Source organism: Toxorhynchites rutilus, chromosome 3 (assembly GCF_029784135.1).
Source record: "Toxorhynchites rutilus septentrionalis strain SRP chromosome 3, ASM2978413v1, whole genome shotgun sequence".
NCBI lineage: Eukaryota > Metazoa > Arthropoda > Insecta > Diptera > Culicidae > Toxorhynchites > Toxorhynchites rutilus.
The window spans coordinates 114346779-114372501 of NC_073746.1; the positions used below are offsets into that span (position 1 = coordinate 114346779).

The 25723-nt window shown below is 39.9% G+C and overlaps 1 protein-coding gene across 12 annotated transcripts in view; it reads right to left on the reverse strand.

The window, feature by feature from the left end:
- Window positions 1–25723, reverse strand: part of LOC129775310 (restin homolog) — a 253909-nt gene that overhangs the window by 16611 nt on the left and 211575 nt on the right. For 10 of the 12 annotated variants that reach the window (XM_055779900.1, XM_055779904.1, XM_055779903.1 and 7 more), the window contains 4 exons: window positions 18078–18188; window positions 17659–17682; window positions 3939–4044; window positions 11–3878 (listed from right to left, as the gene is read on the reverse strand). In XM_055779900.1, coding sequence (XP_055635875.1) covers window positions 11–3878; window positions 3939–4044; window positions 17659–17682; window positions 18078–18188 — 4109 coding nt within the window. The remainder of the gene's footprint in view (window positions 1–10; window positions 3879–3938; window positions 4045–17658; window positions 17683–18077; window positions 18189–25723) is intronic. The other 2 variants (XM_055779901.1, XM_055779898.1) reach the window with 1 other exon arrangement.

A 25723-nucleotide genomic window follows, 5' to 3' on the forward strand; every position in this document is an offset into this window, starting at 1 on the left:
ACCGAATTACCTAATCCCATCGATGCTAGTCTGTTCCATGGCCTGAATTCGTAGCTTGAGCTTATCGTTTTTCCTCTGCATATCAACGATGATCGACTTGAGGAAATCGATTTGTGAGGGATCATTTTCGTCGTTCGACGAAAGGTAGCCTGCGGCTACCGGGAGAATCGATGCCGGAGTCGTCCCGGAAGCCACTTCCTGGGAGAGTTTCTTAATCTCACCTTCCTTCGTCGCAAGCTGCGCCCTTAGCAATTCAGTCTCTCTCTGCAGCTTTCGGTTTTCTATCTGCATCTCAGTTTCACGCAGTTGCAGCTCCTGCTTCTCGTACTCCAGCTGCTGGTGACGTTTCCCAGTGGATCGCACAGATTCCTCAGTCCGCCTGGATTCCGTCATCAGCGTTTCGTATCGGTTAGTGGTGTCCGCTAGCAGGGCTTGCAGTTCGACGATTTCCTGCTGCTTCATCTTTTCCAGTTCCAACAGCTTCTGGTTCAATTCGTGCATTATTTGAGAACTTTTAGTCTCTGATGTTTTCTTACGGTTTAGCTGTTCCTCCAACTGTTCGCTTTGGGCGGACAGTTTTGTTTCCAGCTCAGCGATTGTTCGATTCCGGTCTTTCAAGGTCTCATTTTGTTCCTTCGCGGCGGATGCGGACTTCTCCAGCTGCGCCTTGAGATTGGCGATCTCTGTAGCGCCTTTTTGTCCTTCCTCATTCGTCGCAGTAAGGCACATCTCCAATGATTGTAGTTTAGCTGTCAACTGGTCGGTTGTAGTCGTCTTCTGCGATAATGCTTCACGAAGTTGTTGCAATTCGGTATCCCGTTGCTCGAGAGCTGATCGTTGTTCTTGGATAGTTTTTTGCTGATTTTCTCGCTCAGCATTCTGTTTCTGTATATCATCTTCTTGTTGACCGATCAGCTGTGTTTTGGAATTGATTTCCGCCTGAAGTTCTTCGGTTAATTTCACCAACGGAGTTAGTTTCTCAAGTTTTGTGCTCATTTCTTGTATTGTTGTCTCCTTTTCGCTAACAGCGCTTTCCAGACGATTCTTTTCCTGTTCGAGGAGAGATTTAAGCGATTGAATCTCTTCGGATAGCTTGATCGATTCTTGAGCCTTGGAATTGAGTTGGGATACATAGTTCAGGTTTTGACCTTCAGTAGTCTCAACTTGTATTTTTAGTTGTTCTAGCTGTTCTTTAAGAATTTCTTCCCGGTTCACCAAATCCACTTGCTCTTCCTCCATTTCTTGATATTTTTCCTTAAGATCGTTCCACGCAGTGGATAGATGTTGGTGTTCGGATTCAACGCTGCTCTTCTTATTGGTCAGTTCTTGAATTTGAGATAGATATCCCTCCAGTTGCTTGAGAAGCTCCGAGTGAGTTTCCACATTCTGTTCCAGCTTGCGGCATGATTCTATGCACTCTGCCTGTTTGGTGTTGAATTCGTCCTGTACGGTTTTCAGTTCCTGTTCAAGCTCAGAGATCCTGTTATTTTTGGCATCGAGTAGGGCTGAAGCACCATGACCTTGCTCTTCGTTCAAGCGTTTAAGATCGGAGATTTCTTTACGTAAATCAGTCTTAACCTTCTGTAGGTTCTCGATTTGATCCATCAAAGATTTCTGCGTTTCGTTTTGTTGCTCCCATCGATGTCCCGCTTCCTGCTTTTCTTTTTCATAGTTCTCCTTCGTCCGCTGTAATTCCGCTGTCATTTTTTCAAGAGTTTCCCGCAATTGGTCGGCAGTCGATGTCATTTCTCGCTTCTCAGTATCGTATTCTGTCAATTTAATCTCCGCTTCACTCATCATCCGATTCCGTTCTTCCTCGAAGCTTGCCTTCAAGCCAGCAATTTCTCGCACCAGATTATCCTTCTCAACCTCGGATGTTTCCTTGATCTTCGCGAGTTCCACGTTCAGCTCATTCTCCCGGTCGATCTTCTGGCTAGATATTTGCTGCATCTCGCCCCTCAAGCGCTCAATCTGTTCATTCAGGTTGGAATTGGTCTGACTTGCCTCGTCCAACCGTCGTTCCATGTCAATTTTGGTAGCATCGAAAGCATCCTGCAGCTCTTCCAGTGCCTTCTGCTTCAAGCTGAGTTCTTCCACGGTTCGGGCCAGCTCGGAGTTGGAGTCCAATGTGGACGAGCGAAGGGTGTGAATTTCTTTCTCCAGATCCGTCTTCTGCTGCTGAATTTGGGTGGACTTCTGCTCCAACGCTTCCATTTTCCGCTTGAGGTCCGCATGTTCGATTTCCAGCTTACCGAAAGATTCCTGGAGGTCGGAAAGTCTTTTTTCGCCAGTTTCGATTTTTGTGTTACCTTCGGACAAGCTTTGGTGTAATTTGGCCAGGTTCTCGGTTTTGGAAGAAACGTCCACTTCCAAAGTGTTGATTTGTTTGTGCAATTCTTGGATTTCGGAGTTTTTCCCGGTAAGTTCGTCGGTGACATTCTTCTGGGTTAGCTTTATGCTATCCAACTCTGCCACGAGTTCGATTCTTTGATGCGTCAACTTTTCTACCGATGCTTCCAATTCGCAGATGACCGATTCCTTGGCTTTCGTTTCCTTTTCTAGGGTTTCATTGGCCTTTCGTAGATCGACCTCATGTTGTGCCTGGGCATTTTTCAGCCGTTCTTCCAGTAGCGCTACAGCACTATTCGATTCTTTTCTCACTTTCTCCAACTCTTCAGCCAATTGTGCCTTCTCTGCGCTGATCTTCACCAGGGCACCATCTCTGTCAGTGAAACTATTCCGCATATCATCGAGTTCCCGCGTTAGAGTCGATTTGGCCACGTTGAGTTCCTTCAGTTCGCTTTGGAGGGCACTGACTAGCGTTTCGCTTTCCTCCTGCAGCTTTTCTTTGGCAAGTAGTTCAGTCTCAAAGTTGGTTACTTTTTTGAGCAGATCATCGTTCGATTTCTTCAAAAAGTCCACACTAGCTTGATGTTCGATCTGACGGCTTTCCCGGTCTTTTTCGGCTTCCTCAAGCTTCTGGCTGAGATTAGCGACAGCTGCTTCAAGATTTGAGATTTGGTACTGTTTCAAGTCAACTTCCTGTTGTCGCTGTTCCAATTCACTTTCTTTGGCACAGAGAAGAGCCAGCTGTTGTTCGTTTCCATCTGAGCTGGCTTTGAGCTGTTCTTGGATTTCACCGAGAAGCAAGTCTCTTTCTGCGATTAGTTTATCTTTGCTTTTCAGAGACTCTTCAAACGACTGCTGAGTCTTCTTCAGCTCTTTAACGCTTTCTTCGTGTTTTGCCAGCTGTTCCTCAGTGCTAACAAGTTTCGCATTTAGGTCGCTAACCTTCTTACTCATCTCTGCGTAAACCAACTCAGAACTTACTTTTTGCGCTTCCAAATCTTGCAGTTCTTTTTTCAACCTACTGATCTGACCATCTTTTTCCTCCAGTACAGATTTAAGCCCACTCTCGCCTTCCAACAATTTCACATCACGCTGTCGGATATCGCCAAGCAGCGTTTCGACTTCAGCCGTCAGCTTCTCCACGAGTTTATCCCTCTCCGCTTCCAAAGCTTCTTTGCTTCGCAAATCATTCTGCAGCTGGGAAACCTCCTCATCCCGTTGGCCCTCGGCATTCCTCAGATCCAGATACTGTTTCTCCATCTCGGCATCCTTCGCGGTCAGCTCCACTCCCAACAGATCGAGCTGGTCCTGTAGGTAGGCAATTTTCTCCTTGAGACACTGCTCGCTAATGTGATAGCTGGACACCTTGATGTCGATATCCTTCTCCGAGTCGGCCAACCGCTCGTGAAGCTTTTTGATCTCATCCTCGAGCGATTGTTTGAGCTCGCCGGCAAGCTGCAACCTCTGGTCCCGCTGGACCAGTTCCGCCTTGAGCTTGTCGATCTCAAGGTTCAGTTCCGCGCTGCCAACTGATCGAATGTATGTTTAAATATGATTACCATGCAAAAACCCTGATGACATACTCTTACCTTGCTTTTGTATTGGAAGATCGGGCTCTGTTTGTACCAACGGTTTGATAACGCCCACCTGCTTTTCGAGCTCCGCAATGCGCTCCTTGTAGATTTGTGTTTGCGCCTTTCGGTAAATGGAGAATAGGATTAAAACATGCCTTGGTTGGTTGTTGAAAGTTTAAATTAACTAGGGTAGAGTACAAACATGACATGACATGCAACATGCCTACACTTCTGTTACGGGATACAAACGTCACATTTCATGCCTTGCGTGGTATTTTTGACGGTTACTTGGATCGGCTAGTAATATTGGAACAACAGCCTGTGAGAAGGTTCGGTATTTGATCTTTAGAATCTTTAGATCTTTTAGATTTAGATTTTTAAATTTGGTCGACTTAAACTTGACGCATTTCTTCGAAGTATCTGAAAACCCTGAACAACCTTCATTTTGTAGGCGTGAGCACGCAGGATGATGTCTCCATTTTGTTTTTGACATTCGATATTCAGTTTTCAAAACGGCGTCCAAGCGAGAGAGGCAAAGCATTGAAATTTCGCGCAAATCTAAAGTACTTGCACGTCAAGTTACCGAAATCGTCCATAAGTGATCAAATAAACTGCCACCAAGGAAACACGAGTGTTCGGGCAACATTTGTCGACAGACAGGAAGCAACGCTATTTTTCCGTGGTGTAACATCCTGTTATTACGAAACAAAGGCCATAGAGTGGTATGCCGTAAATAGCGCGAAGATGGTACCCAAGGACAGGAATCCTCCCAACAAGCCAGAGTACCGCCCAATCGAGGAATATTGGGCCAGCGTCAAGCGGAACATGAAGAAGATCCAAAAAATTCTTGGTAACGAGAAGCAGTTTGACGCAAGTTGGCGACCAAAGTGGATACAAAATATGATGGCATGGGCTAAACCAGGGTTTCTCAAAGTAGATATCGATCCCTTGGGGTCGATCTCGATTTCCCAGGGGTCGACACAACCGAAAACTGTTTTGGGGGTCGGCGAGGTCTAAAATTCGACCCCTATTAAATAAAACATGTTCTCATTTGAAACTTTCAAGATACTGTCTAAGTTGTTTCACGTGAATCAACTTGTTTTAAGAATGACTAATATTTTAGTAGAATATATTAGGTTGGTCAAAAAGTAATCCATTGCTTTTGCGTAAAATTCAAAACTTTATTTTAGATATTTAGGATTGTCCGATTTGTGTCAAATATACACCGTTTTGTTTTATATTTTGTTGCTATTTTAAACGTAAAGGTAACGAAGAACCAAGACTTCTATGAGAGAGACATTCATAGAAGTATTAGTTCTTATTGACGAAAAACTCTAGTAGTCGATTTTTACAGTCTTCTCTTGATCTCAATTTTTATCAATCAGGAAATTTTGCCATGTGAGAAAAAGGTGGTAATTACTTATTGCCAGGTTTGGACTGGATGTATTGTTACTACCCAACCAACCTCCCGAAGTTTCTGGCGAGTAACTTCAGACATATGTGGCCTTGCGTTGTCCTGATGTAACAACACCTCTTCCGTTGGCCAATTTTGGCAGTTTCAGACCAATCGCTAGCTTCAAACAGTCCAGTTGTTGATAGTAGAGATCTAAATGTAGTATTGGCCATACGGAAGTAACTCATACAAAAATGATTCTTCAAATTCCAGCAAATACACAGTAAAACTTTCCTGACCGTTAGTCCTGGTTTGGCCACCGTTCGAGCTGCTTCACCATGCTCTGACCATGATTGTTTTCGCACAATATTGTCGTATGTGAACCATTTTTCATCACCAGTCGTTTTAGAAATGAGTCGATTTCTGTAATATACACGGAAATAAAGATACTTAACGCGTTAATTATAATAATGTTTATTCTCTTCTTGTATAACGTTGCGTCTACAATTCGACTCCATTGACAACTGACAGAGTGGTCAGTCAACGGTTTTCTCTCTACGATTACATCATTACATCCCCAATCTAAGATTTTTATGATCTTCTTGAAGACATATTCGAAGGCAAATGTTAGAATTCGATGTCTGAAAGATAAATATTGTAGTTAATCATCTATCTCTTAAACATTTTACTTCTCCAATCTCTAAGCCTCCAAAACCCTCTATCAAAACCAAAGTATCAACTATGGAACGGGTATCCGCCTTCATTTGATCTAGATGACGCTTGATTATTCGGCCAGACATCGATAACTAAACTCCATCATTTCTTTCTCCGAAGATCTCACGTACCACAGCCGGAGTCCAAGCAGGGTTATTTGGATTCCTGTAATCTCTTACAATGACCTTATCACCGATTTTAAAAGTAGTTTTTTTTTTTTTTATCCCATCCGTTTATTAGGCTCATTTAGCAATTCAACTGTCACAGAGCCGAATTTATTCGTATACATTTTTTTATGTTAAGATAACTATTGTTGTATATCATTTAGGCTTAAGATTCCTATCCATCGATAAACATTTGTTTTTTTTTATGTATAACACAGTAGCTGTTTAGGCCTAAGAATATTCCAATTCTATCGATACACAACACATGCCGAGTATTCCATTTCTATCGATACACAACACATGCCGCCTTTTTTCGGCGTTAGAATATTCCTATTGTTCGAATGTTCACAGTTGGACTGTTCACAACGGGACTGCTGATATGAGGCTTCCATTGCTGTGTTAGAATTAGCACCAATTACCGATGCAGCAGATCGTAATGTGAGCGGTAAGGGACTGGGATTACCGACACATGATGATTGTTGCGTGGACGTAGTAGCTAGAATAACACACAAAGATGGTCAGTTGAGGGGCCCTGAGTTATTAGCTCATGATCGTTCGCTTAGTAGCGGACACGCAACCAATTAGGCTACGAAGACCCCCTTTTAAAAGTAGTTGTTCTAGTGCCTCGGAAATTTTTAATTTGGGATTGTTAACGATTGCAAATATTACGGGCAGCTAAAGACGCAGATGCTGTACTTTGAAGTTCCTTGTACGGATTGAGTAAGTCCAGTATCGTTCTAATATCTCGTCCTAGCATGGCTTTTGCTGGAGAGATTTGAGTCGTGCAATGTACTGACTTACGATATCCAATCAAAAAGTTTGCCACTATTCCCCGAACATCTTTCTCACCTACAGATAAAGTTTTTATCAACGCTTTCTTGAAGGTTTTGACGAAATTTTCTGCTTCTCCATTTGAAGCCGGGTGTCCGGGCCTAGTTAAAATTTGTTTGATACCGTTAGCCGCATGAAAAGTTTTAACAGATTCTGCTATAAATTGCGTGCCATTATCACTGACAAGCTCGTCGAATAACCCAAAGCGTGCTAACCGTTCGCACAGCCTCTGGAAAGTTCCAAGTTGGCTTATTGTGGAAATACGATTGCATTGAATTCCCGAACAGTAAGCCCATGGCCGAAAGGCGGTTGCGATGTTTAGAACGCCGTCTGGCATCCAAACCCGAGTTATACGATAAAGTTAGACATCAAATGCAGCAATATCAAGCTAAAGGATACGCACACAAAGCTGATCCTGAGGAGCTCAGAAACTTTGACCCTCGACGAACCTGATACCTGCCCTTAAACGTGGTCATGAACCCAAGGAAACCGAACAAGGTTGGTCTGGGATGCTGCGGCAAAAGTTCAAGGCCAATCATTGAACTCCGCTCTGTTGGCTGGTCCCGATTTGCTCGCACCGCTTCCTTCAGTTTTGTGTCCTTTTCGACAGTTCGAGGTGGCCATCAGTGCAGACATACTCGAGATGTCCCATCAGCTCTTTATTAGACCGGAAGACTAATCAGCGCAACTGTTTCTGTGGCGAGACGATCCCTCCAACCCGTATGAAGTCTTCGTTATGGACGTCGCAATATTCGGCGCTTCCTGTTCGCCGTCGGCAGCTCAGTTTGTGAAAAACCTATACGCTCAAGAGTTCTCTGATCAGTATCCACTAGCAGCAAAAGTGATAGTGGAGCATCATTATGTTGACGATTTTGTATACAGCACAAACACCGTTAATGAAGCAGTCGAACTAGCGCAGCAGGTGAAAGAAGTACATTCTAGAGCTGGATTCACCATACGCAACTGGTTGTCCAATTCCCCCGAAGTAATCTCACGGGTCGGGGTTCCAGGAATGGAGTTGTCCAAATGTTTCGAGGTAGCAAAAACGGCCACCCAAGAACGAGTTCTTGGTCTAGTTTGGAAGCCAGATTCTGATGTTTTTGTGTTCCAACGACTATTTAGAGAAGAGATCCGATCACTGCTAGGCGACACTGTTATTCCGACGAAAAGACAAACTCTAAGAGTCGTCATGAGTATATTCGACCCCTTGGGATTGGTAGCTGTAGTTGTAGTCCACGGTAAAATATTGCTACAAAACATCTGGCGGTGCAAGACGGATTGGGACCATTCCATATCAGCCGAATTACTCGATGCATGGAGACGATGGACTAAACTGTTGGAGCAACTCGAGCAGGTACAAATCCCCCGCTGTTATTTTCCTGGATATTCCGATAGAAGTTATCATTCCTTGGAGTTGCATATTTTTGTAGATGCAAGTGAGGAAGCGTACGCTGCCCTGGCTTATTTTCGCATCGTGGATAGCTCTGGAGTGCGCTGCTCGCTTGTCTCGGCGAAGACAAAATTGGCTCCCCTGAAACCGCTCTCAATCCCTAGATTAGAGTTGCAGGCGGCTGTTCTTGGTGCAAAACTGTTAAAATCGGTAGAAGACAATCATACACTACCAATAGTTCGCAGAGTGTTCTGGAGCGACTCTAGCACCGTACTTTCCTGGTTAAGGTCGGATCAACGAAAATATCGGCAGTACGTTGCATTTCGTGTGACGGAAATTCTCGAGCTTACGCAGGTGGACGAGTGGCGGTGGGTTCCTTCTCGCTGGAATGTATCCGACGAAGCAACCAAATGGGGCAAGGGTCCTAACATAAGTAGCAGCAGTCGTTGGTTTCGAAGTGGGAGCGATTAGTGCGTGCGATAGCGTATGTGTACAGGTTTATAGACAACTGTCGCCGTAAAATCGAGAATTACTCAACGGAACGATCTGGATGGTTGAACCAGAACGAGTTGCAGAAAGCGGAATGGACTATCTTCAAGCTCATTCAGCACGAAGCATACGGAGATGAGATTGTGACCCTTAATATAAACCAGCATCTTCCAGTGGACCAGCGGCTAAAGCTCGAGAAGACTAGTAAAATCGTTAAACTAACCCCTGTGTTGGACGACCAAGGTGTTTTGCGTATGGATAGTCGTATCACCAATGCACAGCAATTCTCCACAGATATCAAGTTCCCGATAATTCTTCCCAAAGGTCATTACGGGACACAGCTGCTCGTTGACTGGTATCATCGTCAAAGCAAGCACATCAACACGGAAACAGCGGTGAACGAGATGCGTCAGAAGTTCTATGTGTCAGAGATGCGTTCTGCGTTCAGGAAGGCTAAGAAAGTGTGTCAGTGGTGTAGGATCTACAAGGCGACTCCAGTGGTCCCAAGGATGGCTCCACTTCCTCCAGCAAGAACTGTCACCCATATCCGCCCATTCAGCTACGTTGGTGTGGATTATTTCGGACCTGTGTTGATCAGGCAAGGTCGCAGTGAGGTGAAGCGTTGGGTCGCCCTGTTCACCTGTCTGACGATTCGTGCCGTGCATCTAGAGGTAGAGGCGAGCATGTCAACGGAATCCTGCAAGATGGCTTTTCGACGGTTTATTGCGAGAAGGGGCGCTCCAGCTGCAATATACAGCGATCGGGGAACCAATTTCGTAGGTGCTAGCCGTGAACTGGAGCAAGAGCTACAGAAAATCGATCAGGGATTGGCAGCTACATTCACCAACGCGGAAACTCAGTGGTATTTCAATCCGCAATCTGCACCGCACATGGGGGGGGGGGGTCTTGGGAACGCATGGTTCGGTCTGTAAAGTGTGCGTTGGCTTCACTCTCCACCATTCGGAAGCCAAACGAGGAGACCTTCAACACTCTGCTGATCGAGGCCGAATCAATGGTGAACTCGAGACCACTCACCTACATGCCGATTGAGTCCGAGGGTCACGAGGCGTTGACTCCGAACTGCTTCCTGATGCTAAGCACCAGTGGAGTGAATCAACCTCCTAAGATGCTAGTCGACGAAAGGGTAATATTGAATTCGAACTGGAACTTGTATCAACAGCTATTGGACCAGTTCTGGTGTCGTTGGGTTCGTGAATACCTCCCAACAATCACAAAGCGATCCAAATGGTTTACTGACTGCAAACCGATCGAGTCTGGTGACCTAGTAGTTGTGGTAGAAGATGCAATGGATGGACCAGGGGTCGAGTGCTACGCGTATTTTCGGGTCGTGACGGGCGAGTACGAAGCGCAGAGGTGAAGACCGCTACAGGAGTGTTGCAAAGACCGGTAGCAAAGTTGGCGGTCCTGGAGGTTGGTGGTATAGCTAGAGAGCACTCTGAGCAATACGGGTCGGGGAATGTTACGAACGGTAACCGGTCAGCAAGTAATGGGAGGTGAATCCATCTACCTACGAGACTCCCTCGTGAGAAAACCGTTACACATCGTAGCGTCATGCTGTCATGCAAACTGTCAGATTGTACAACAATATTTATTTGTGAATACTCGCACTGAACTCGTTGTGGATTCCTAAACTCAATCTATTGTTTTTCCATCTGATATTTATTATTATTACATGCAATACGGAAAGTCACCGAGAAGACTAAAAATGTGAGAAACTATGAAATGCAATTATGAATTTATGTATAATAAAATTAATTTCAGCTTAAAGCTTACTGTAAACAATAACACGAGTTTGCTTTTAAGAGTCCGAATCGTGACCGTCTCCGTAACACATTCCATCAATTTATCCAACACAAATTCTGCTGAGCAATACTTTGTCGGCAATACTTTAGAGAGTGCGTCGATAAGGATTAAATAACTCCACCCATTCACCGGACCTGCGAAATCCACATGTATTCTACTCCATATCAAGGCGCCTCTATATATACCAGGTGAAACAATCATATGAAATGCACTTTCAGCCATATTGGAATTGCTGTCGGTATTGTTTACAAACAGCATCCGAACGCTGTCGGCGGCTCTCTACAAACTGCTACGATTCTTATTCGAACGATGCCTATGTTCGGATTTCGAGAATTTATGTGAAAAAGACGGGATGATTTTGTAGAATTTCATTCTCATTTCCACTACTCTCGCATGTGGAAATGCAAAAATGGCGTATCCTAGCAATAACAAAACAAACAACCCCCGCTCCACAAACCGTAATCCCCTTCTTTGATGATGATTGAAGTGATGATGTTGCTTCACCTGTTATACGCAGACGGTGGCCTCCAAGGTATTAGCTGTGCTTTCGGTGGAGACTGGTTGTGCAAAACGCCTGCCGAACAATTTTTCACCGTACTTTCAATGTCAAAGTCAACATTTGGCCACCTCACATTAGCTCTAGCAATGCTTTTAGATTTCCCGATTCCTAAATGCGATTTATGAATTTGCGTTAATACATTCTTCCTTAAAGATGCAAACGCGGATGAAGCAAACTCAATAACGGTTTATGATCCGTTCGAATGACAAACTTGTTACCCACCAAGTATAAAAAATATTTATTCAAACCGTACACTATTGCAAGGACCTCCCGGTCTATCACACTATAATTCACTTCTGACGCATAGAGTATTCTGGAAGCAAATGCTACTGGTCTTTCCACTCCGTTAATAGTCTGGCTGAGCACAGCCGAAACTCCCACATTTGATGCATCACACGTTAAAACCAATTCAGCCGTCGGATCAAAGTGAGCCAAGGTGATGTCACGACAAATTTCCAGCTTTACTTTCTTGAACGCATTTGTCTGTCCACTGGAATTTGACACCTTTCTTCAATAATTTATATATCGGGCTCATCAAAGTAGCTAAATTTTTCACGAATTTAGCGTAGTAGTTCACTAACCCTGCAAAAGCTCTGACTTCACTAACATTTTTTGGTTCGGGCGCATCTCGAATTGCTCTAATACGCTCGTCCGTTTTCCTTAATCCGTCTTTGTTAATAACATATCCAAAGAAGTTAACTTCACTCTTAAAAAATTGGCACTTCTCTTTGTTCAATTTTAAACCGGATTCTTCAATCACTTTAAATACCTGTTGAAGCCTTTCCAGATGTTCTCCATCTGAGTTTCCAGTGATAACAACATCATCCAGGAAATTTTGTACTCCCGGGATCCCACAAAGCAGTTTTTCAATTTCACGCAGAACGATACCAGATGCCGGTTTTACTCCGAAGGGCAAACGATTCATTTTGTACACTCCTTTTATGGTTGAAATTGCACACAGCTCTCTTTTGCTGACTCCGTTAACTCAAATTGATTGTACGCTTTTGACAAGTCCAGCTTTGAAAACTTTTTTCCTCCATTCAGCTTCGCGAAAATTTCCTCAGCTGTTGGTAAAGGATGCCTGACATCCTTGATATGTTTGTTGACAGTCACTTTATAATCCCCACCATTCGGTTTGAGGACAGGTACTATCAAAGGTTCACGTTTGAGTCGTTTCCTTGCCTAGTTTCCACGGCCTTCTAAAAGGGTTAATTTTTCAATTTTTACGTATTTCGTATGATTGAAAAAGTTTGGCTATAGGGGTCTGAGGTATCACTTCATTCTGGGAAAGGGGTCTTTTATCCGAAATAGTTTGAGAATCCCTGGGATAAACGAAAGACCCGGCAATTCATATGCGGTCAAACGGAAGCATTGCCTTTACTTTATTCTATACTAATTAGACTTCAAGAAGAATAATAATTCGATTTTTTTGATGAAAAATCAATCATTCTACACTCAATCTTGATTGGCTAAATTTTGACAGCAACACCTTTTGTAAGTGCCTTAATTTTAAAAAAGCAAAAAAAAACGCTTGTCAAAATTTTTGTATCAATAATTATTAATTGCACTTGATATTCACCGAATTTTATGTCTATTTAATTTGTTGAATTTCGTTGAGAAAATATTGTCAAATCACTTAATACTCCATTTTTTTCAGCGCTGCTAAAAATTTACGAAATTCATTTGCGATGCATTTTTATGTAGAAAACAGAAATTGTGGAGCGCCGGCAGCAAATTCTGTTTAAATTCGTTGAAAATGCAACAAGTTGATAAGTTTTCCATTGTAATCGTTCTACTTAGGATCTACTGTGTAAGCTAATGCAGGTTTTTCATTAAAATAAATGGTATCATAAAAATGATGAAAAAGTATATAAAAATGTTTTTTTCCGGCACAAGAAATATTGTTTTAATTTTTGTGTAACCAAATGCGCAATAACTGTGAGCTGTGAGCTGTCAGCAATGTGACAATCAGTGTTTTTGGGGTTAACTATATTGCCACTATTTTTTCCAACTTTTTCAATAGTTTATTTTGTATCAAAGGTTCACGTTTGAGTCGTTTCCTGTGTAATTTGCCAAGTTTCCACGGCCTTCTTAAAGGGTTAATTTTTCAATTTTTACGTATTTCGTATGATTGAAAAAGTTTGGCTATAGGGGTCTGAGGTATCACTTCATTCTGGGAAAGGGGTCTTTTATCCGAAATAGTTTGAGAATCCCTGGGATAAACGAAAGACCCGGCAATTCATATGCGGTCAAACGGAAGCATTGCCTTTACTTTATTCTATACTAATTAGACTTCAAGAAGAACAATAATTCGATTTTTTTGATGAAAAATCAATCATTCTACACTCAATCTTGATTGGCAAAATTTTGACAGCAACACCTATTGTAAGTGCCTTAATTTTAATAAAGCAAAAAAAACGCTTGTCAAAATTGTGGATTTTGCTTTCGTATGGATTCTATTTGTTTTTTGTTGTTTTTTTTGGCTTTGGACTATGGGGCGCTCTGTTTTTTTTCATATTTTTCCTTGAAAGCTGAGGATTTTTTACATAACGTATCCTAAAATCAGAGATGTGATTTTTGTCGTTTTAAGTTATGAATTTTAAAAGTGACACGATGGTTTAAAAAAACAAAATTTTCCCCCTTTTTCCAAAAACGCCTTTTTTGTTAAAAAATCATAACTTTTGAACAATTAAACCGATTTAGATGATCGACATATCAAATTGAAACAAATGATCTGGTATTCTTTAAAAAAAGGTTATATTTGGGAAACATGGATTTTTGTTTTAGTTATTATTGATTGTGTTAGTTTTTTATATTTTTTCTTGAGGATTTTTCACATAACATATCCAAGAATCAAAGATGTGTTTTCTTTCGTTTTTGAGTTATGATTGATCTGAAATTTGGAACACACATTCATCTCTGCAGTCATTATAAAACGTGTTTCATGATATTAAAAATCCACGATGGCGGCTGCTATAAAATGACGAATTACACATTTTCTCAAAACCCAATCAATATGGGTTTTCCCCAAACCCCATCAATATGGGTATCAAATGAAAGGGATTGATTAGTAGAACACAGTTATTTATGAAAAATGTAAATCCTAAATGACCGCCACTACAAAATGGCGGATTACATATTTTTTCATAACCTCATCAATATGAGTATCAAATGAAAAGACTTGACTAGTAGAACACAGTTATACATGAGAAATGAAAATCTAAAATGGCCGTCACCACAAAATGGCGATATTTATTTTTTTCCAAAACCCAATCATTATGGGTATCCAATGAAAAGGCTTGACTAGTAGAACACAGTTATTCATGAGGATCCAAAATCCAAAATGGCGGATTACATATTTTCTCGAAACCCTATTAATATGGGTGTCAAATGAATGAGATTGACTAGTAGAACACAGTTATTTATAAAAAAATGAAAATATAAAATGGACACCACCACAAAATGGCGAATTACATATTTTCTCAAAACAAACTCCATCAAAATGGGTATTTTCACATAACCCGGTCAAGTAAAGGGGCTTGACCAGTAGATCACAGCTATTTATGAAAAATTCGAATCGAAGATAGCCGCTGTAACAAAATAGCCAATTACTTTTTTAAACGGTTTCATTTAACTTGACCTGTTTGTATGTATGTTTGTCTGTTTGTAGAGTTCTCCCATATTTAAAAAAATAGAAATTCAATTCAATTACCTTTTTTTAATTTCTATATTCTTCGTGAGTGCGGAAAATATAGCAACGAAAATGGTCAAAAGAAACGATACAGAAATGTGAAAATTCGCGTTAGAAGAAGATTGAGAGTAGGCTTTTTTCCAATTTTTATTTAGTAAATAGCAAAGATCGATTCTCTGGTATATATTTAAACAGTGAGCGTTTAGAAAATCGATTCATCAAAATCTATCTTTTAAAACTGAAGATCGCCCAATCCTATTCTAGGAGCAAAGCTCCTCCAATATAGTTTCACAGAAATCTTCGAAAGGTGGGAAATGTCATTTTGATATGCTCGAATGATATGATTTAATTCGCTATTTTATAAACTACATATAAATACTATACGAGGTTTCGAAGGACATTCTATCTCTCAGCCATTGGAATATGTGAAAAAATCATCTTAGATCAATCAAAGCCAATCTTCTTTTGAAATACTGTTTTACAGAACCCAGTTTTCTTCCATTTTTTTTTTGGAAAATGTTATTGGCAACCTGTACACAGGGTTGTTAATAATATTTTGCGTGCTAACAATGAAGACGAATAGCAATTCATCATACGTCTCCATCGAGACTACGTCGAACGAAATACAGGTCGGACTCGATTATGTACAGATTCGATTATATACAATTTTGAACTCGATTATATACAGTTTGGAAAAAAATATTTTTTTTATATTTCAAATATGACTTATTACAAGAAGAAATGTAACCTTTCAGCGTTAAGGTGAAGTTTAAGTGTCTATTACATGTATGGGGTAAAAATCGTGATTTTTGAAGATTTTGCCTGAATTTCCATCAGATGATATTGATATTGCAGCCAAATTAAGAAAGGTAGAAGTTGGGCGTCAAAGAACAAATTGTAGATCGGTTATAGAACATCAATTTAATTGATAGAAACAATCTAGTTTAATATAACCCAAAAAGGGTTAAAATTAATAATAACACTTTAAAAATGATTAACTTTTAAGCTTTTCACTTCCAAAATGTTATTAAAATCCACTAATTTAGTTATTCCACTACTATATCCTGTACTTAATTTTCTCATCTTTCAAATGAAAGCATCAGAATCGTCATCCGTAGCGCACTTTTTAATGTAGAGCCAGTTTGAGGCAACAGAGTCCGAAACAAAAAAAAGTTCTATAACTCTGTCATTGTTTAAATTCGAACATATGCGAGATAATCTGAATAAATTTATTTTTTTCATGTAAGAAAGGTGTTTTCTAACTTTAAGGGAATGAATCAAAGATAAAATTCCTCTTTTATTTGTAAAAATCGAAAAATACATGCAAAAAAACAAATAAAAAAAATTTTTTTTTTGACTCGATTATATACAGGATTCGATTATATACAGTGAAAAGAAATCAAAAACTGTACAGATTCGAGTCCGCGCTGTATATTGAAAAAAATGTATCTTTGAAACGATTTCGAACACATCGGCTGTGGTTTTTTAATCGTTTGAACCAGTCTAGACAGGAAAGGACCAGTCTAATGACGAAATAATGAAAAATACGGGTGTATTTTTTTTTGGATGAATAACGATCTTAATATTTTTTTGTGGATTTGCTATATACTTGCTATATAAAAATCATTCGCGTTGCACACTAGTGCAGTGACACGAGAAAACAAATTGCAACGTATAGCCAACTTGTGTATTGTTCTCACGAGGGCAAGGATTAATTATGAGTTATGAATCTTTAGTTGATCCTAGCGAATAAAGCAAACCATCGGCCTTTTTCTGTTGGTGGCCTTGATAATAATTCTGATAAAAAGTTGTTTTTTTTTTCTAAAACTTCAATACATTGTAAAAAATATCCAACGTGATAAACAAGCGAATCGAATAAAATAATTTAATAGTTCAACGTCAACAACTGCTATCAAAAAAGTACCTGATTTACAGCATCTAGTCAATGGTTATCCCTTGAATTTGGCTCTCGTAGATTTATAAGAATGCATTTTATACTCGATTCGATACCAAAAGATCCGCAGAACGAAATTTTATCAAGTTTTTCTTGCTACACCGATTTTTACCAGAATAAAAAGCGAATCATTTCACAGGAAACATATCGGATCACAATGTACAATCGAGTGTAAACATTTCCTGAGAGCTCATGTGGGTTTGGGTTAGTATTGCATTGTACTCACTGATTGCACTAATCAGCTTATGCACAATATAATTAGTTTGCTGGAAGGAAAATTCCGTTTTGTTACTTCGGATGAATCTGTTGTTCCAATATTACTACCAATCCTTATCAGAAGAAGCTCACGCACAAAACAACAATGTTGAATGCAGACAGCCAATGATGAAATTCATACTAGGAAAAAGGAAGCGAGCCAATTAGCAATTCCTGCCTGTGGCCAATTCATTTTTCACAATCGATATCGAGTACGGTGCTTCCGTCATCGGGAAAACGGGTGGGTGAGCGAAGCAGGACGTCTGAGGAAAGAAGCATACAGCAGTAATAGCTCTAACAATACCTTGGCTGCTGCTGCTTTACAGTCTTGGCAATGCATTGTAAGGATGTGAGGATAGGTTTGTACGGTATCACACGACAGCGCGATATTGATCGTGAAAACAAAATAACAACTAATGTCAGACACAACAAATTTAGCAGGCAGAGTGTGTAGTTTTGTACAATACTCACTTGTAAGGAATTTTGAGTTTTTCCCTGTATTGAATTTTGATGCAATCGATGACGATGGAAAGATAAATAGATATAATGATATATACAAAAGAGATGCAAACAAATAGTCATCAAGGTAAACACAGTATCTACAATAACTATTGCCCTTATGGTGGAACAGTAGCTGTTTTTCATTTTGTATAAGCTGTATTTTGCCCGGACGATAGCATTCGTCCCACTGCTTGCTAACCCGGTTTAATAACGTAACAACGATCGGCAATAAAACCAGGGTGCCGCAAAAAACTTAAGGTGAAAAAAATAAGAACGCAACCCGGTCCGGTTGTAAAACCGACGGCTAATGTCCACCTGTTGGTGCTCGGTGCATGACTTGGCGTGTTCTGGTTACGCTCAATGGCGGCAGCTAATTGAAAAATACTCACACTCAGCTCGTCCCCGCAGAAAGTCACTTCGTCGACACTAAATTGCAGATCCTCGTTGCGACGCTTTTCCTCGCTCAGCTGCGCTTCCAACTTCGCAATTTTCTCCTTCAGCTGTGGAATGGTTTCATTTCAGGAAATGGAAAGAAGTAAAATGAAGTGAGAATAAATAACTTTAAACGGTTCTCCCAAGATAGCGACTATGCAAAGGCAACAACAACGGATGCTGAAAAGAAGAAAAAATAGCCGAAGTAGCAGCGATTTGGTGAAATATTCTTGCCCATTTCCTCTGCAGTGAGACGAAAAATTGGAGAAAACACGTGCACTCTTCCTTTGGGCTGTGTACTCTGAGATGAATTTAACACTCCTATTTTCCGTTGCTGTTGACGCTGTTGGTGAATAGATACTCTTTGTTAAATGAGATTTACTTCAGGAAATGTGATTATCCTAGAAGCAATTTTGATCCCGCTAGCGCCAGTGAACAGATGGGAGCGCGTTCTGAAACTTGAGTCTCGTGAAGTATAATACACTGTGGTACTCACCTTGATATTAAAAAGCGGCAGAAGAAAAGCGGATTACCATCGATCAACAGCGTCGCGAGATGGTAATGGACTTCAAACCCATCACTGTCTGTTTTTCACTAGATTCACTGATATTGACATTGAATCGTTTTTATGTTTATGCCCCCATGTGAGGGAGGAGAACTGTTGAATCCGTCCCGTGTAAAAAAAACAAACAGAAAAGGGTCATCTAGAGCCTAATTTTGAATCAAAAATTTGTTTGAAATATGTTTAGCTTTGAAAGAAGAAAAACTTTCACTGTCTTGTTTAATTGAGCCAAAATTATCAAATCAAAAAAATCTATTTTTACCTTCTGTTTAGCATTTGCTAAGTATTTCGTGGTTGGAAGGAATCGGGAGAAATGAGGAAGAATTGGATTGAGAAATCCACCCTGTTCTTAAAATACCACTGAAATTTATGCAGGTTGTCGTGGCAGCTAGCCAAATTTTTTTCAAAGATTTACATGATTGTAATTTTCGAAAAATGAAAATGGTTTTTTTATGTGTTCCATTCACTTCAGCAAGAGTCATTCTAGTCTATCGAAGTGAGATTGGTATATTCCAAACGCATACTGGAACATTGGTTCTTCTGTTTTGTTGATTTCTTCTATCATTTTCTTTGAATTTGAAAAGCAGAACATTCCATTGACGATTGAAACTGTACAAATGGACTCTATTCTTTATCATCGTCAAAAGTATTTCATTTCGCATGCGGAAGAACGCTCGCAGCTGTTCAATTCGAAAGTTTTAATCATTTCATTCCTCCGAAACGGAACCTATGTGTACATTATATTTCCACAATGATTGGATCAATATTTTTTTGTGTTTATGTATTCAACTATACAAATGTTAAAATTAATATATGGGCTTCCTCTTCGAGATCTACACATCACGAGTCTTCTACACTCGAGATATACGTGGTATTTTTGAAAAAGTGTATGTCCGAAACAGCTTCGAGTACATCGCAATTTTTTCGATATGTCATGTAAATTTATCTTCATCTTCCTTTTAAAAATATTAAATAAGTAATTGTTGCAGACCATTGCACGAAAAAGTTTTTTTCATGCGTAATAAAGCATTTTCGAAAGTGTATATTTTTCTTAAGAACTACATCAAAAGTTCTTTAGTTTGCTTTTGAATGAAAACAATCGGCCCAGTTCTTAAAAAGATTTTTTTCTCGAACGGGACTTCCTGCAAAATGTTGATTTCCGCCAAAAAATACCTTATATTTAAGCTCAAACGGACTTCATTTACTAGTGTCACAAAAACATCAAAGTTTGAGTTGTTCGAAAGTACAGTATGAAATATATTAAATAGCTTTTGTATTTCATCAAAAATTACATCAAAAATTCTTTAATTGGCGAGGTAAATGACAAAAATCGGTTTTGATCATTTTTCAAATCGCGATTTTTTGAACCATTATAAACAGGAAGGGACCAATCTAACGACGAAATATAAAAAATACGAAAATTTGAATTTCATATTTCCCCCATCATTCATTGGCAGTCTACTGGACATACAGTGTTCAGCAAAACAATAAGACTCCAATGCAAAATATTCAAATAAACTTTTAACAACCAATTCAAATAAAGCATATGCGTCTTCCAGCCAGTGTTACCATATTTTCATCTGTACTGGAAAGCCTATAAATATTTTTCATCTGTACTTTTTCTTCCAAAAATCTTTACCACCGGAAATATTTGTTGTAGAAAAAAATTTGTTTTATTAGCATGAAAAAAAAACTCATAAATTTTCTACAAAATATTATATTTTCTTACTCACTTCATATTATAATTACTAACTACAAATACCACATTTGCTGTAAATGTACATAAACATTTGCAAGCCTCGAATCACACGTACATGTTATGATGCTCATACATAGTCTTTCTAAATTTAGATTGCATACTATCATCCAATAAAATATTCTATCTGTCGCCACGATCTGTCAATTAAATTATAAACGTAGGACTACGTCTTTCATTTCTATAATGGGGTGTAGGTTAGGGGCTGTCCACATACCACGTGGACAAAGAAAACAGCATAAAAAATCCGCTGGACGCTCTGAGCGGACTTATGCTGAAATGCTAAAGACCGCATCAGCCGCTCAAGATGAAAACCAATTTTCGGTTTTGTCATCTCAAGAATCGGACTCTGATGAGGGTCATACTATGGCTGCACCAGAATCTTCAATGAAGGATGAATCATCAAAAAGAAAACTCTCTTCACCAACGGTGCACCGTAAGTAAGCCAAAATGACCCTCGGACGATTGTCTAATTCCAAGGGTAATAATAGTAAAACAACAAATCCGAAGGCTCCTTCTCAGCCAGTTCCTGGTTGCAGTAAGGTATTTTACGCCATTACCCAGAGAAGAGAGAAATAAAAACGCTGCTCCTCGATTTTCTCGTAGAAAATTCGTGTCTAATCGAGGGCTGATAGCTTTTTCGGACATAGTGAACTTCATATTAAAGACCTTCAATATTCAAGACCCTCTTAGAAGCTTTATTGCTGCCTTGCTTCCATCTTTGAAATCTTATCTTAAGCAATTGACTGTTTCATGGCCTCTCCTTGCATCAATCATATCTTTCGATGGATGATTCACCTAACATAATAGAAGAAATGATCAATGTGCTACAGTGGAACTGCCGTATTCTAGTGCATAAACTAGACTCGTTCAAATTTTTACTACAAAATTATGATTGTGTTATATTCACCCTTTCTGAAATATGGCTTTCTTCTGACTCCGAACTCAACTTTCACGATTTTAACATTATTCGCCTGAATAGAGAGGAGTACTTTTAGGGATCAAAAAGTGCTACTCTTTCTATAAAATTACTCTCCCAGCTCTATCAGACGTCGAAATTGTCGCTTGTCAAATAACTGCAAAGAATAAAGAACTTTGCATAGTTTCAGTATACGTTCCTCCAAATACTTCTATTAGCCGTAGTCAACTTTGGAATCTAGTTTCGATTCTGTCAACCCCAGTTCTAATTTTGGGTGACATGAACTCTCATGGTACTGGGTGGGGCGATCTTTATGATGACATTAGGGCGGCTATTTTTTACGATTTATGTGACGATTTCAACTTGACTATCGTGAACACTGGTGAAGTGACACGAATTGCAAAACCTCCGGCTCGGGAAAGTCGACTCGATCTATCATTGTGCTCAATTATCAATTATCGATCTATCATTAGATTATCAGTGGAAGGTCATGAATGATCCCCATGGTAGCGATCACTTGTCAATCAATATATCAATCAAGTGTAATCCGCAATCCACTAAACCATCTCGAGTTCCATTTGACCTAACAAGGAACATCGATTGGCAAAAATTCGCAACGGCGGTAACAATCGTTGTCGAATCAATAGATAAATTTCCACTATACATCAAATCGACAAAAAAAGTATCGATTCTTTGTCGATTTGATGTATAAAAGCTCACTGGAAGCACAAAAAAGAAAAGTTCCAATTGCTCTGTTTAAAAGAAAACCAGCCACTCCTGGCTGGGACGATGAATGCACAAAATTGTATTTGGAAAAATCTAATGCTTTCAAAGCTTTTCGTAGACATGGAACATCTACACACTTCAAGGAATATTCAAAGCTAGAAATACAGCTTCAACAATTGGTTAAAGCAAAACAAAAAACGCGGTTACTGGCGCAATTTTATTGAAGGTCTTTCTCGTGAAACCTCAATACGCACCTTGTGGAGGGTAGCTCGCAACATGCGTAACCGCTCATCTACCAAAGAGAGTGAAGAATACTCCAACCGATGGATATTCGACTTCGCTAAAACAGTCTGTCCAGACTCAGTTCCAGCCCAACATATTCTTCGAGAAACGTCTTCAAGCGGTGTACCTCTGGACAGACAATTCTCAATACTGTTGTATATACTGTATATTTGTTGTCAGAAAAGCAAATGAACTTCACCCTCGGACAACTGACTACTTCCAGAAATAGTTATATGGGTCTAACCCAAGGCTCATGTCTCAGCACCCTTCTTTATAATTTTTATGTGAAAGATATTGATAGTTGTTTGGCAGAACAATGCACGCTAAGACCACTTGCAGATGATGGTGTGGTTTCCGTCAGAGGTCCCCAAGGCGAAAACTTGCAAAGACCATTGCAAAATTCCCTAGATAACTTGTCTTCTTGGGCAAGGAACTTAGGAATCGAATTTTCGCCGCAGAAATCTGAACTGGTAATGTTTACTCGAAAGCGGTCCCCAGCCCAATTGCAACTTAAACTTTTGGGCAGAAGCATTACCCAATAATTGACCTTCAAGTACCTTGGTGTCTGGTTTGATTTAAAATGCACTTGGAATACCCACATTACGTATTTGAAGCAAAAATGTCAAAAGAGGGTCAACTTTCTCCGCACGATTTGCGGCACGTGCTCATCCGGGAGATCTCATAACGATTATAAAACAACTATTCTATCTATTCTGGAGTATGACTCTTTCTGCCTTCTCTCAGCAGCTAAAAGTCACCTTCTTAAATTGGAACCAATTCAATATCATTGTCTGCGTATAGCTCTCGGCTGTATGCACTGAACGCATAACATGAGTCTCGAAGTTCTGGCAGGGGTAACTCCTCTACAGAACCGATTATGGAAACTTTCTCTCAGAATACTGGTGAAATGCGTAGTCACAAACACACTTGTGATTGAAAACTTTGAGAAAAATCTTCATCTAAATATACAATCTCGATTTATGAGAATTTATCACCACTATATTTCATCAGATATTTGTCTTCCATCGTTTACCGTGCTCACTTCACCATCAGCAGTTCCTCAATTGAATACGATCTGTCGATGAAACAAGCAATACTTGGGATTTCAGATCAGTTTCGACCAACTTTCATTCCCCGTATTTTTAACCGAAAGTACCAAAAAGTCAATTGCGTGAAAGAATTCTTCGGTGTTTTCAATGAAAATTCGAGCGCCTTCCGTAAACTGCAGGAACCTTGTTCCGTTTATGTTGCTGAGCTGGCAGCAATCGACTTCGCATTGGGGATGATCTCCAACAAGCCTGCAGACCATTACTTCATTTTCTCGGATAGTCTCAGTTCGCTTGAGGCTCTCCAGTCGTGAAAACTAGTAGGCACCCATCTTATTTCCTCACAAAAGTGAGGCAACAGATGAGTGCACTGATCGAAAGATCTTATAAGTTAACCTTTGTATGGGTCCCCTCTCATTGCATTTCCTGGCAATGAGAAGGCGGACACTCTCGCAAAGGTGGGGCCCAGGAAGGCGAGTTGTTTGATAGACAGATCACATACGATGAATTTTTACAATTACTACATCAGAGTTCCCTCTTGAGTTGGCAAACCGATTGGGACACTGGAAGTCTTGGGCGGTGGTTAAATTCAATCATTCCAAATGTTTCCTCGAGAGCGTGGTTCAAAAGTTTGGACGTAAGTCGTGACTTCATTCGTGTAATGAGTAATTGTACGGGTAATTACGCAGCCAGAAAGTACCTTTTGAATGCCCTTGAGGCCCCAGGAAGACAACCCTATGTTCCTGTTAGAGACGTGTTGGGAACTCGCGACATCTGCTATATGCAGTTGATCTGTATGTTTGTGAAACGGTCTAGTGTAAGAATTTAATGCTTTTGTGGTTTTCTTTTTCGTTATTAGTTTGTTTGTCTTGTCCTCTCATCTCACCGTCGCCCACCCTCGACAGCTAGTCGAACACCAGATGCTATCCCTGGTCATTACGCACAATGCTACAGTGCGTGTGGAAACCCTCGGTTGAGACAACGGTACCCCTTATCCTAATCCCTAACCTGTCCTGTCCCACAAAAAGTGTTGCCCTTTTAACCTCGAGTAAACCGCGAGTATTCGGTCGAATCCTACTGAACATAACTATTAGTTGAAACTTTGTATAAACAAACCTTGAACACCTCCAAACCACAGTACAAGACAAAACGTTCGAACACGGAGGAGGTAATATAATAATGGTCTGGGGGTGTTTCTCCTGGTACGGAGTTGGTTCCCTGTACTGGATCGCAAGATAATGGACCAGTGCCTTTACACTCAGATATTGGAAGACGTTATGCTATCGCACGAGGAGTGGCTGTTAAAATTGCAATTCATGCAAAACAACGACCCCAAACATATCGCTCGAGCTGCGAAGAAATGGTTTGTCAGTCACCGGACTTAAGTCCCATCGAGAATCTGTGGCAGATCGTAACGAAGTTTATACGGGAAAATCTGAGAACAAGCAGGAACTGGTGTGCGATTGCTGTCAGCACTTGTCGAAAGATGGTCGTTTATATGCTGAACAAGGTTAGGGAAGTCATCCGACACAAAAATAATACGACGAAATATTAGCACGGAATGGTGATGGGACCTTTTTCCGGCTTGATTTGATTTGATTTGATGATTTGGCATCAGATTCCTTTTATCAAATCTCCGATTTCATGTAATTTGGGTGATTTTTGGGTTTAAAAAAAAATACAAACTTTGACGTCATTGCGACGATTTCGCGGAATTTCCCGCGGGTTTTAAGGTGTAGAGACCAGTAAGACATGTTTATATCGTTTCTGAGACTTGTTTACGTTTACCAAAATTGAGAAAGGTTTTCTCTTTTTTCTTGAAGAATGTTGGTTTTTATACTTTTTGCCAATTTTCTAAAAAAAAGGGATACGCTTTTTTAAAATGTCAGTTGAAATTTAAATTGGTCATATGATAATGAAAATAGTCATTTTTGATAGCTGCCACCTAATGCACAAAATTTTAAGAACATCTAACAGATCGGATCAACATCGGCTGTTTTCGGCTGATTTGGCATGAAATTGCTCATCTGCATATTTCATATCCACACATATTCCTGATTCTTAATACCAGACTTATTATTATTGTTCGGTTTTTAGATTTCAACTTGGATACAAAATTAACTTTCGAATGGATTCAGAATAAAAAAGAAATAAAAAATTTTCATTGGCCTCAAAAATATAAAATGGCTGATAAAAAATGGAGGGTTCAGTTCCTTTATTGGTAGTCAATAAGAATTATTAATATTAGTTATTTAAATAATAACTAATTTATTTTATTTTTGTTGATTTTATTATTCAAAGTAGTTTCTTTT